The sequence below is a fragment of the Lutjanus erythropterus genome, chromosome 3 (assembly GCF_056507025.1).
Source record: "Lutjanus erythropterus isolate fLutEry1 chromosome 3, fLutEry1.hap2, whole genome shotgun sequence".
Classification (NCBI taxonomy): Eukaryota; Metazoa; Chordata; class Actinopteri; order Lutjaniformes; family Lutjanidae; genus Lutjanus; species Lutjanus erythropterus.
The window spans coordinates 8,116,829-8,129,392 of record NC_139319.1 but is presented as its reverse complement, the minus strand read 5'-3'; the positions used below and the strand labels follow the sequence as shown (position 1 = coordinate 8,129,392).

Genomic DNA, 12,564 nt, shown 5'->3' with positions numbered 1-12,564 from the left:
CTGTGAATCCAAATTTAAAGGCATAATATGCAACATTTCCCCCAAAAAACATAATCCCAGTCATCACTTATGACACACTAATAGTGTGTGGTGGTGTCTGTATCTGCTTATCTACTATCCCCTGCCTGTATTTCCTTATTTTCTCATTATTTTGTTGTTTTTGTTGAAGCTTCACCTACCCAAAATGAAACTATTTTATGTCCTGGGAATGTGACAAAACAATAAACTGTCCTTCTGGTGTACGAACGACAGCTCGGACGAATCCTATTCATTCTCACTTTGAGGCCTACTTTTGATTCATCCAAAATAAATGAGCAAAAACAGAGAAAAGACAACAAATGACAAAAAAAGAGAAAAAATAAACTGGGCTGATAAAGGATTTTACCACATTCAGCACTTTCTGCCCAAATTTAAAGCATTCAGAGTCATATTTCCTCACAGCACACTTTGGAGCTTGATGGGATGATCTCTCACATCACTTATTTATGTTACAAAGACATGCTAACTAGCTAACAGTGGCAAAACACAGGAGAATTTTCGAGCTTTGTAAATTACCATCGAAAATTTTTAACTCAGATCTAACCATTTGGCAATACCACTGCCGCCGAGACCCATAGATGGCCATCTGAGGCCCACCAGTGGGCCGCAGACCAGTGGTTGAGAATGCTTTAATTACCAGAGGTATAGACTTTGAAGGGGATGGAGGGGACAGGTTCCCCTCAGTATTTAGAACACATGCATTTGTCCCACCCAATAAAAACATTAAAGTAGCAGAGGACTTTTATTTTGACAAACCTGCATTATATTCCATTAACTTTGACTCGTCACGTCACGCCTGAATTGTGTTTTCCTTTACATAAATAAGACGTTCCCTCTATATATTGATGCAGAAAAGGCACAAATTGGTGCATAAAAATCACCAGAATGCAGGAAATGAAGTGTTTGATGGTCAGTGCTGAAGCGCCTTTGCTCTTGAAAGACAGTGATTCAATTTAAACAATAACTTTATTTATCAAAATGTTTACATATAAATATCATTTTCTCGTTTTTTTTTACAATATCTGAGGATTTTCGTTGTGTGTAAGATGTTTATTGTAGCCTAGTTTTTGTTACAAGTTGGTCACCAAAAAAGAGAGAAAGAACCTGCTTCTAAAGGTGTTTTAGGCCTAAAGCCTGAATATGAGATGACAGCCACAGCTTTTTGTGGAGGGCCATCTGGATTGATCACACATCATGATTAAAAAATAGATGAGAATTAAGTCTCCTGATTCCTGATATGTTTTTAGAGTGTCTCAGCAGAGCTTTGGGAATGTTTGAATAGTCTGAGCGGTGTTCCTGGTCCTTTGTTTATGTTTGCTCCTTGCAAGTGTTAGTCCATATCGACATCCTCTCCATCTGTTCCGGGTGTTTCTTGACAGTCTGTGTTTGCCTTGAGACGCTCGGAGAGGTCTGGAGACGCTCGCTCTTCTCTTGCACCCTTCTCTTTTACACACAGCTCAGCGACTTGGCAGCCGTTGGTCGCTGCCTCCGTTCGAACTTTCAAACTCCTCGTCTCCTCGCCACTGTCACTGGACTGTGAGGAGCTCAGCCTGGCCAGAGCCGTCTGAGCCGCACTGTTTGGTGGAGGAGAAACGGGAAATCTTCCACCGCTGCAGTCACCACCACCACACTCGTCCACGTCCGCCCCCTCCGCTCTATTGCTAATGTGATTGTGGTGATGCTGCGTGCTGTGCTCCATATGATCCGAGTGCAGAGGCTTAGAGACAAAGCTGGAGAGGTCAGGGGGAGCCGGGCTGCCCTCACTGGGCACACACCTCTGTCCCAGGCTGAGCCTGTTAATGCTGCTGTCCTGACACGGTGAGGCCTTCAGAGCTGTTTGGGGCACTAGAAAGCCTAGGGGCTGATGGGTAATGGGGTAAAGCAAGAAGTGACCTTTCCCCACCAGTGTCCTCTGACCAGGCAATGAGGGGAAGTCCAGCTGAGCTTTCCGCCGCGGCGTGGCGTCGGAGAGGAGGCTCTCCACGCTGAAAGGGTTGCGTTTCTGCAGGGCAGAGGACCGTGGGCCTCCAGGACTCGAGCTGTGCGTGCTGCCTGGAGAAACCTGCTCCACTTCTCCCGTGGTTCTTTGGTTTTGGTGGTTTTGTAGTTGGCTGAAGTCATGTCGAGTTTGGTCACAGCTGGATTCAGTTTGGTGTCCTCCGGCGCCCTTCGTTGCTGGCAGTTCGATGTGAATAGTCCCGTTAACGCTTGAAGACTGCTGCTCGCTGTCGGTGAACTGGGAGACCCCGCTATCGCTCTCTGAGCCTCCAGGTGTGTGGAAGCTGTCACCTGCGAGGAGTTTGTTCTGCGACTTCAGCAGCTTCCTCTCCTGTTTCCGTTTCTTCTTCTCGGCCCGCTCCTGCTCCCTGCGCGCGATCTCCTCGGGGTCCATGGGCTCGCCGCTGCACGTGGTCGGGTGGGAGTTGTGAGCTGGCCGCCCCGGCCCCTTCTTTGTGTTCTCCTTTTTTCTCCATTTAGCTCGTCGGTTTTGGAACCAAACCTATGCAAACACACACACATGAAATATACGCATACACAGGTGGAAAAGTGACAAAGGAGATCATTTTTGTTTTGAGTTTCTTTCAATGTCAACATCTATCAAATCAATCAAATCAGTAAGATCATATATTCATTCAGTGTAGAGCTGTCCTGATATCAGATTATCATGGCCAAAATAATTGATGATAATGATATTATTGTGATGTTTATAGAAGAATTGAAAAGATAATAATGCTATCAGTCAAATCCCTCTTAACTTTGTTTATTGTGCCTTTTGTGTCTACTTTGGTAAATAAATTACATTCAAAATACGACAAGAGTCTGTAACCACAACTGTACAAGAGCAAAAAAAAAACAAAAAAAAACCTGCAATTTCACTTAATGGAGAGTGAAAAGGCAACAAGATAAACTGATAAACAAAAGAAAAGGAAAAAACAAAGAATTTAAGAGCATTCTTTAGGTTTAAGAGGTGTTGCATTAATTGCACAGTATTACCATATGTGTATTTTTAACATGATATCAGTATTTCATTTTTTAAATATCACGGTCATCATCAACACCGGTATATCGCAGCCCTTAGTTCATCAGTTGATTAACTGATTGGTTGATTACCAGTTAGGGCTGTGCAATATATCAATATCACAATGTGATATGACACTAGATATCATCTTAGATATTCTTATATTGTGATATGGCATAAATGTTGTATTTTCTTTGTTTGCATTACAGTAAAATGAGGTAATTTTCTTAACTTATCAGACCGATGTATTATTCATCCACTTAATCAATATTTCCACATTACTGGTGATTATTTATCAAAAATCTTTCTGTTAATATTTTGTTAAAGCACCAACAGCCATCCTTTGAATATTGTTGCAATAATGACATTAAGGTGTTTAGTCAATAATATTGTCATATTTGATTTTGTCCATATCATCCAGCACTAAAGTTTAATCAACAACAGTGTATCATCTTCTATAAAATAATCATATCTTTGCTCTATTTGAGAAGTAATGTTATTTTAGAAAAAATGTGTCTCCAGATAAATGTTGTAGATCATGAAAAAACCTAAAAATATCAAGATATTATCTATAAGCCAGATCTTGTTGGGATTCAGGCTGAAATCAGTTGATTAATGGATTGGACAATTGATCATTAATCAACAATATTCCATCAATTAGTCATTTAAGTCATTTGAGAAATACCAGGGATTTGCTGGTTTCAGATTTCCTAAAATGATTATTATCTGCTTTTTATGATTTGTATCATTATAAATCAAATGTCTTCATCTTTTGGACTGTTGGTTAGACAAAAAAAAAAGCAAATTCAAGACGTCAACTTGGACTCTGGAGAATTCTGATGAGCATATTTCACTATTTTCAGTTATTTTACACAGTAAATAATCATAAAAACAATAGATCAATTAGTTGTCAATTAACATAATTGTTAGTTGCAGCATCAGTTGGGACAATGCTGCAAGTTTTATAAAACAAGGTCTTCATTTGGAGTCATGGGACTGGGACCATTAACATGAACACCTCCACAATCTGGTGCAATCCAATCCAATAAACCCTCCCTTTACGTTCACTCTTTGACAACTGTATCGCAGATAAAGCTGCACGATATGGGGAAAAAATTGTGATTGATATAACAATTGGGATGTGATTCATGATTAGTGGGAATTATCATTTTTTGCATCACAATTTTCATTTTTTTTACTCAACCCCCCCCCCCCCACACACACAAAAAAAAACAAAAAACTGTTAAGATCATGATAATGTGACATTTGTTTGGGTCTGTACCAAACAAACAGGTTTTCTTACATCTGGGGAACAAGATTTGTAGGCCAGAGCATCTCTGCAGCACTACAGTAATTCATTATAATGCTGTTTTCTCCCTCATTTTCCCTTTTCAGCCCCTACCCCTTTTCCTCAGGAGGTTTTTGTCTTTTGCCAGGCTGCAACTGTAAATAACAATTTGTTCTTAACGACTTGCCTAGTTAAATAAAACTAAAGTAGAATAAAAATATACATACATATATTTATTTTTCAAAAGAACTGCAGCCTTTGTGATTTGGCTATTGGACTATTTCAATATTTCAATTAATTGTGCAGCCCTAATCTGAGATGATGTGATTAAAATCTGTGTTAATTTTTAAGGATGAGTCTGTGTGTTTTGGGTAATTTTCTTGGATTGTGGTGTTCATAATAATTTATCCTCAAGGAGATGAAAACACTGAAGTAGGCTGGACAAGATGTCACTTCTGGCGTGTGTTTAAACAACCCCAGACAACAGACCTCACACCTGCCACGATAATAAATCAGCGTCAGGGTGGTTATCAGATGTTAAGGACAAAACCATATTGCCTACAAATCCAAACAAATTCCACAAAGCCTTGAAACGTTGAAACCTTTGTCCCCCGCCTCTCTGTCTGTCTGTGTCTTTGTTTACTGCAGCTTTAAACATCTAAAGAGTACATTAGGTTAATGGGTCACAGAGGTGGACCAGCAGATGCACACATGTGCCGCTGTTAATTAGCCTACCAATGAGTCTGTGTAATGGGCAACTCCGCCAATTACATTTAATTGTACCGTAGCTAAAGCAGCCATATCCCCTCGTCTCTGTTGGTATATTCTTTCACAGCCAGCCAGCCAGCACTCCGCTCATATGGGGCTTAACACTCGCACGGCAATCCCCGGCTCTCCTCCCTCCGCACCGAGCCAAGAGAGGCAGCTTCCTCCGCCTGAGAGCTCTCAGTTGCCGGCCTCTGGGCGCGCTCAGGGCCGCGTGTTCGGCGCTGATAACGGCAGGAGTTTTAGCATGCAAAGAAGTCGGATCGGCGAACGTTGCATAATAAGGACGGGACACCAACATCATGTGCGACAATGGCGCTTCTTATGAATTGTTAATGTTGGTTATATCTTTCCCCCGCAAACCTGGTGATAAAGGAGCGTTAAGCAGCTTGAGGGAACAATAATCTGAGGTTTAGGAGCGAAAATCCCCAAACAACATACAGCAGCGACGGCGACGAGCTCCGCTTCTGTCCCGCTTTTACTCGATCCAGCCATGCATGAGAATTATATGTAGCTCATGTAGAAATACATGAATATACGTTAAATCACACAGAACATCATAAATGGATACACAGATTTTACATTCTGAGTAAATAATACATACTAATATCTATTATTATTATTATTATGATTCGTATTATTATTATTATTATTATTATTATTATTATTATTATTATTATTATTATTATTTCATTATTATTATTGGGGTATTATTATAAAATTAAATAAAACTCTAATCGTAAAAATGATTTCGTTCCTTTAAATTTAACTGCTCAAAAAGATATCATCTCCAGCTCTTGCATATTGTTATTATTATTGTTGTTGTTATCATTATTATTATTATTATTATTATTGTTATTATTATTATTATTATTATTATTAGTAGTAGTAGTAGTAGTAGTAGTAGTAGTAGTAGTATTTTATTATTATTGTTGTTGTTGTGGCAAGATCAGTTAATTATGTAAATAGTGTGGTTAATATTTTAACACTACAAAACAGCAGCAAAAAACCTCGCACTTTTACTAGGCTACTTGACTCGCTACTTCTTTAAAACAACAACACAACAACAACAATAATAATGTCATAAAATGATTAACAATAGGATGATGACAGATTATCTTAGATCTTAAATTGAACTACCACAGTATATATATATATACATATACACATATGTGTATATATATATATGTGTATATACATATATATATATATATATACATATATAACTGTCTAATAATAAAAAATCTGTGTAAAACCTGAAGGTAAAGGAAAAATACTAAAATACTAGTTGCCATTTTTACCCCTTGGTTTGCTCAGTAAATAGCCTTGTTTTTATTAACCCATAAATCAATAGGTTGCTTCCATGCATAATTCAAAAGAGACCCTTTATTGATACTTTGATAATTGACAAATAGCCGTCTCGCTGTGGGGAGGGCCTTTGTGAGCATCACGAAACAAACGCCCCTCTGATGTTTTCTTTATGCTTTCCAGATTTTGACATTGAAGTAAGATTTTAATTTATTGGCAAAATCATAATAAATCAAAACTATCTTTGAAATTCCTCCCCCACCAGTAAGTACATAAATGAGTGCATGCATCTGAAAATACTGAACTCGTGTCTTCGTGTCTTTACCTGAACCCTGGACTCCACGAGGTCGAGCCTGAGCGCGAGCGCCTCCCGCATGAACACATCTGGATAGTGACTCTCGTTGAAAGCCTTCTCGAGCTCCTCCAGCTGCCACCCGGTGAAGTTCGTCCGCGTGCGTCTCCGTTTACAACCGGGACTGTCCTTATCCGGGTCCCCAGAATCTGTGTGTGCGTGTGTGTGTGTGTGTTTGTATGTATGTGTGTGTGTTTATGTGTGTGTGTGTGTGTGTGAGTGAGAGAGAGGAGAGACTGTCATGGCAGAATTTGCTTGTAAAGCATCAGCTTAGTGTGAAACTGACCTTTCGTTTTTTTTTAATATGTTGTTGCTCGTGAACTCCTGTCACAACATCAAACCCTAAAATAATCCCGTGTTGTGATATTTAAAAGCATCCCCAATAACTGCTAAATTCAGTTTTGACCCGAGAATCAGCAGTATCAATGTAAACGACATTAATGTCATGTTCCTACTTTTAACATGCAGTACAGTTTTTGCAGTACGTTTATTAATAATGAGCCTGCACTAAACTTTTTTCAATTTATTTTTTTAATTCAACAAGCTCCAAAACTTTTAAACGGAGCGTTTTTTTCTCTGCAAAGTGACTTTCTTGTTCAAAGCATGTCCTCAAGAGGCAAAAGGGTGTTTAATTCAGCCTCAAAGTCAAGTAAAAATAGCTTTTTTTGGCCCTACAACAAGCCACTTCCATTCGTTAGCCTACACTTTTCCTGTTACAGTGCACTGTTTCCGCACAGGTGTATTAATGAGACAAAAAGAGCCAGGCCTACCTGAGAGTTTGAACTGCTGGCTGTCGGACGACAGCAGCGGGTTGGAGCTGACCACCGAGGCCGAGCAGGAGCCGTTAAGTAATCCGTCTATAGAGAAGGGCACGGCGGCCGCGGACTGCAGCTGGTGCCCGCCGGCGAGCTCGTAGACGTGCTGGTGATGGTGGTGGTGGTGATGATGGGGACCGAGCGGGTACGGGAAGCCCACCAGCCCGCCCAAGGAGCCTCCGAACTGGGCGTGAGGATGCTCGAGTACCCGACTGTCCATGCTCGCCCGGGCTGCGGCGGGGCCGAAGTAAAGATGCAGAGGGAGGCAGTGTGGCTGAACATGCAGTCGAAAAAAAACCAAAAACAACAAAAAGTCAAGGGAGAGGAGGAAGAAGCTGTGAGGAGGAAGAGGAGGCGGAGGTGAAGGCGAACCCAGGCGGACGGCTGTCTCCCGGTACGGTCTGTAGTGAGGCGGCGGAGGCTCTACGAGGTATTTCACGTTTACGGTCCAGCCGAGATGTCAACCCTGCTCTTTCTCTCCGAGAGCCAGCTCATTAGGACTCCTCCATCTGCTCGCGGGACCAATAAGAAACGTTAATCGCCCTGTGACGTCAGAGACGCGGTTAATGGAGTAACGGAAGGCAGAGCACGAGGGGGGGAAAAAACGAGAGAGAAAGAGAGGGAGAGGACGTGTTTTTTTTCCCTCTCTCTTTCAGGATCGATCGCTAATTACACCTGGCGTGGTCCTTTAATTCAGCCCTGTCAAAACAATGAGGACGAGGCTCAACCAGCGCCTGCAAACAGCCAAGTGATTGATAGGCCGACTCCATTAAATACTGGGGAACATAACCTGCATGTTTTATACGTTTTTTTTATGAGGAAACACGTTTTCTTCAAACTTTAAAGCTCACCACCAGAGATTGCAAAAGCACACACATTCTTTAGTTAAGCAGAAATACAGACACTTATGTAAAAATTGTGATTCAACTTTTTTTGCTTAAAGTAAAATTGAAAAAGTTGTTTTTAAGGGCATTTCTGCAGACTGTTTTCAATACATAGCTAACTAAACCTCACCCTTTCTTGTGGCAGTCTCCCTCGCTTGTCATTTTGTCTTGTTGCATGTTCTATTTGTGTTGTGAAGTCTTTTACATGGTTTCCATCTCGTTGTGTTTTTCAGTTTTTGTCTTGTTACAGCTTTTACAGTTTTGTCTTATGTCATTTCCATCTTGTTATGTCTTTTAGGTCATTTTTGTATTGTCACTTTTACGTCATTTTTGTCGTTGCGTATTTTATGTAATTTTCATCTTGTCTTATGTCAGTTTTATCTTATGTCTTGTTACGTCTTTTACGTCATTTTCATGTTGTAAAATCATTTACGTCATTCTTGTCTTGATATCTTACGTTGTTTTTATCGTTACATCTTTCACGTTGTTTTTGTTGTTACGTTACCTATTTTACTTAGTTTTGTCTTGTTATGCCATTTTTGTTTTGTATCATTTTTTTTTTTTTTACATCTTTTACGTTGTTTTCATCTTGTTATGTCTTTCACATCATTCTTGTTACATCTTTTACATAATTTTTTGTCCTGTTACTTTTTTTTAAACATAGTTTTGTCTTGATATGTCATGTTACATCTTTTACGCCATTTTGGTATCGTCAGATCTTGTGTGTTGTTTTCGTATCGTCACATCTTTTACGCCGTTTTCATTTTGTTTTGTCTTTTACGTCATTTTTGTCTCGTTACATCTTTTTCATAGTTTACGCCTTTTTACATCTTTTGCGTAGTTTTGTCTTATATCGTTTTCATTTTGTTATGTCTTGATACATCTTTTATGTTGTTTTTGTATTGTCCCATGTTTACATAATTTTTGTCGTGTCTTTTACATCTGTCATCTGCACCAAATATAATTACTCAAGTAAAGTACAGATACCTGAAAAATCTACTAAAGTACACTAAATATTTTATAGACTACCACATTACTTCCTATCTCTGCTTACAACAAGGAACTGTCATGATGTGTTGATTTTGGAGGCCCCAGTAGTGTTTCCACCATCACAACAACAAAATAGAAGGTCAAATATATTGTGTAAATCTCCTACTTCCTTTTAAGCAGCTAACGTACTACTCACTGTAACTTAACCTGGGAAAATGTCAACACAGGCTTGTTACATGTGATTTCACTGAGACTCCGACCCAGTGGCAAACATCAAGAATAACTTCATAGAAATAGCCGATATTCTCGTTGATGGTCTTATTTGCATTTGTAGGTGATATCGAGGCATCAGTAATAAACTGAGACTGTTTCATAACCAGTTCAAAACTCCTTGCAGTAGCTTTAATAAGGAACCACTCTTTCCTTTCTTCCTCTGTCTCCTCTTCTCGCTCATATGCGCGCTCTCGCTCCGCGTGTGTAAGTGTTTTACAGGGGCATTCAGGGCCAGATTGATCCAATAACAACGCCTTTATCATCCCCCCTTTTTCCTGAGCTGTCACATCGCATTTTAAACTACAAGCCTCTCTCCATCTCTCAGGCACCCCCACCGCCGCCGCCTCCACACACCATATCCAATGTGTGAGGCGTCTTACCAAAGCCAAACTCCGCATCATTATCTCGATGTTTCACCTGAACAGCTTACACCGATGTTTAGTTGTAAATGACGACCGGAGTGGGTTCCTACATGATGTGACGCTTCCAAGAAATTCAATACTCGCACATTCAGGCGCCATTCAGCCTAAAACCAGGCGTTATAGGACGATTCTGGGTGGCTTTTTTCTTGAGTTTAACCGTGAGGTTTTTTTCCCCTCGAGTTGATTATTTTTGCAGGAATCCCTTTAGCTTGATCCCTCATGCAAGTTTATGTAGAAAAATAATAAAACAAAAGCAACCTGAGGTGTTGAAATGCTTCTTAAGTTTTAATTTGCCTCATATTAATAGAGCACCTTTTAAAAAACACACACAAAAGAAAAACAACAATAAACTCAACAGCTTGTAAACATATAATTGCAGCTCCCCTTCCGGGGAACTGGGGAGTGCTGAAACACTGGGTTAGTTGTAACACTATCAGTTCGACCAATCAGAAAACTGCAGTGGTGATGTCATCAATATCATACACTCCCATTTCCTTTTTGGGCTCACAGGAGAAGTGTCATTTTTCTCTGTGCAACATTGTGGATTTTATGACCAAAAACGTAGTTTCAAGTAAGAAAGAAAAAGTTTTTATCACAATTGTTTTTGCCTTGTGTTTACTGTAATATAGGTACAATGATTTGACATACAATAACCTAAAGGAGCAGTTTCTGTAACTCAATTTAATGGTTTGCATTCATGGAACCTTGAAGCCCACATGCTTTAACGGTTAGCTATGTAATGGCTGCTGGGGGTCATGATAGTTGTAACAGTTCATTAAAATGAATAAACTGATAAATTAATAAAGTTCTTGCATAAACTGGATAGTTTGGATCTTAATTCAGCAAATCTATCACTAGCTAGTGTTAGAACTAACCCCAGTAGTGGGGTCAGGTTGTAACAGTGGAACTATTTGTATTATTTTACATGTAAATGTTATTACTTTTTAAAGTGCTCGCTGGTCACAAGAGGTCTCTTAGTTCACTGTAATGAATGGTCCACTTACTAGCTGTTCTGGAGCTTTCATTCATGTCACATGACAACTAAGCGTATTTCACCTGCTGATGAAGACCATGTGATATGATTGAAAGCTCCACAGCAACAACAACTGTGGATCTTGAGGTGAGATTTTGTCATCCATTGCACATAAGGTCAAGAATTAACTTTAAAACACAGCTATTAACTCACAGAGACCAAATACAAATGGACACCAGGTGAATTTCAGAAGGTATTTCAGAAAACAAGGCTACCAACAGCAATGCAAATTGACATAAAAATAATCTATTTTTGCAGTATGTAAATGTATTACGACTGATGAATAAATGTTTTTCTGTGCAGCCCATAATGATACAAACGTGATTCAGCCTACAATCTGCTTCATTAACAGTTCTGTGCTAATTTTACTTTGAGACGATGTGACATTATGTTTTTCACGTTAAGGTTTACATTTCACAGGAAAAATGTAATCAAGTTGTCCTTTATCGCATGAATTATAAGATTCATTTCCTTGTGCAAAATTTGGTTTCACATATGAAAATCACAACCTCACATGTGAAATGTTTCTATTTACATGAGAAATTAACTTTTTCACATGTTTAGGTATATAATCACATTTAAAGATAAAAAAATGTTGTCTCTGTTCACATGGGAATTTTAAGATACACATCACTTTCAGCTTAAATGTGAAATGATCTTCATATGTGCATTTTTCATACGGGTGGTCTCTTCTGAGTACTTTCTGAATTAAGGAACAAATAAAAGACCGACAAGTAAAAGAACAACAACATAGTAAGAATTTACATAATTATTGTAGAGATCTAAAAAGTGTGAAATAGAAAACCCAAAGAACAAAGCCTGCATGTACAACACTGACCTCAGTGTTTGATCTCTATAATGCAAAAAAAAAAAAAAAAAACCCACAGACAATTGTTTTACATTTGCTATAATTCTGCCATGACTGGAAGTATCATAGATTAAGGCTTTATGTATAAATTTACATAACATATTTAGATGCTTATTCACAAACTACCTGTAACAACATATTCATTCAACACCTACGTCTACACCCAGCTTGGGCTTGAAGCCAAACAATTCAGAGTTATATCACACAGGTTTTCAAACAAGAAAACTTCCTATTTCTATTTTAAACTGACTGTTTTAGTCACGAGCTGTTGCACTTGACTGAAATGACTTTTAATACAAGAATGGACCTGCAAGTGTACAGTAGAAACAGCTTCCACTAGGCTTTTCTGTTGTGTATCCGGTGTAGATTCTGGATGTGGTTAGCTGAGCCTTCTCTCAGTTTGCTCCACCTTCATTAGTGGCACTTGAGGTTAACAACACTTGAACTCAGGCTTGTGTTTGCTAAGTGTTGTGCCTCCTCTCTGAATGATGATCTCCTTTAAGTCAAA

General features: G+C 39.2%; 1 protein-coding gene across 1 annotated transcript; it reads right to left on the bottom strand.

Annotated features, from left to right (window-relative positions):
• Nucleotides 1-986: 986 nt before the first annotated feature.
• Nucleotides 987-8,076, bottom strand: LOC146329598 (homeobox protein unc-4 homolog). Its single transcript, XM_084714872.1, has 3 exons — nt 7,542-8,076; nt 6,745-6,920; nt 987-2,539 (listed from the first exon to the last, which is right to left on the bottom strand). Exons 1-3 carry the CDS (start codon nt 7,804-7,806, stop codon nt 1,370-1,372), a joined length of 1,611 nt encoding a protein of 536 aa, XP_084570998.1. The 5' UTR covers nt 7,807-8,076; the 3' UTR covers nt 987-1,369.
• Nucleotides 8,077-12,564: the final 4,488 nt, after the last annotated feature.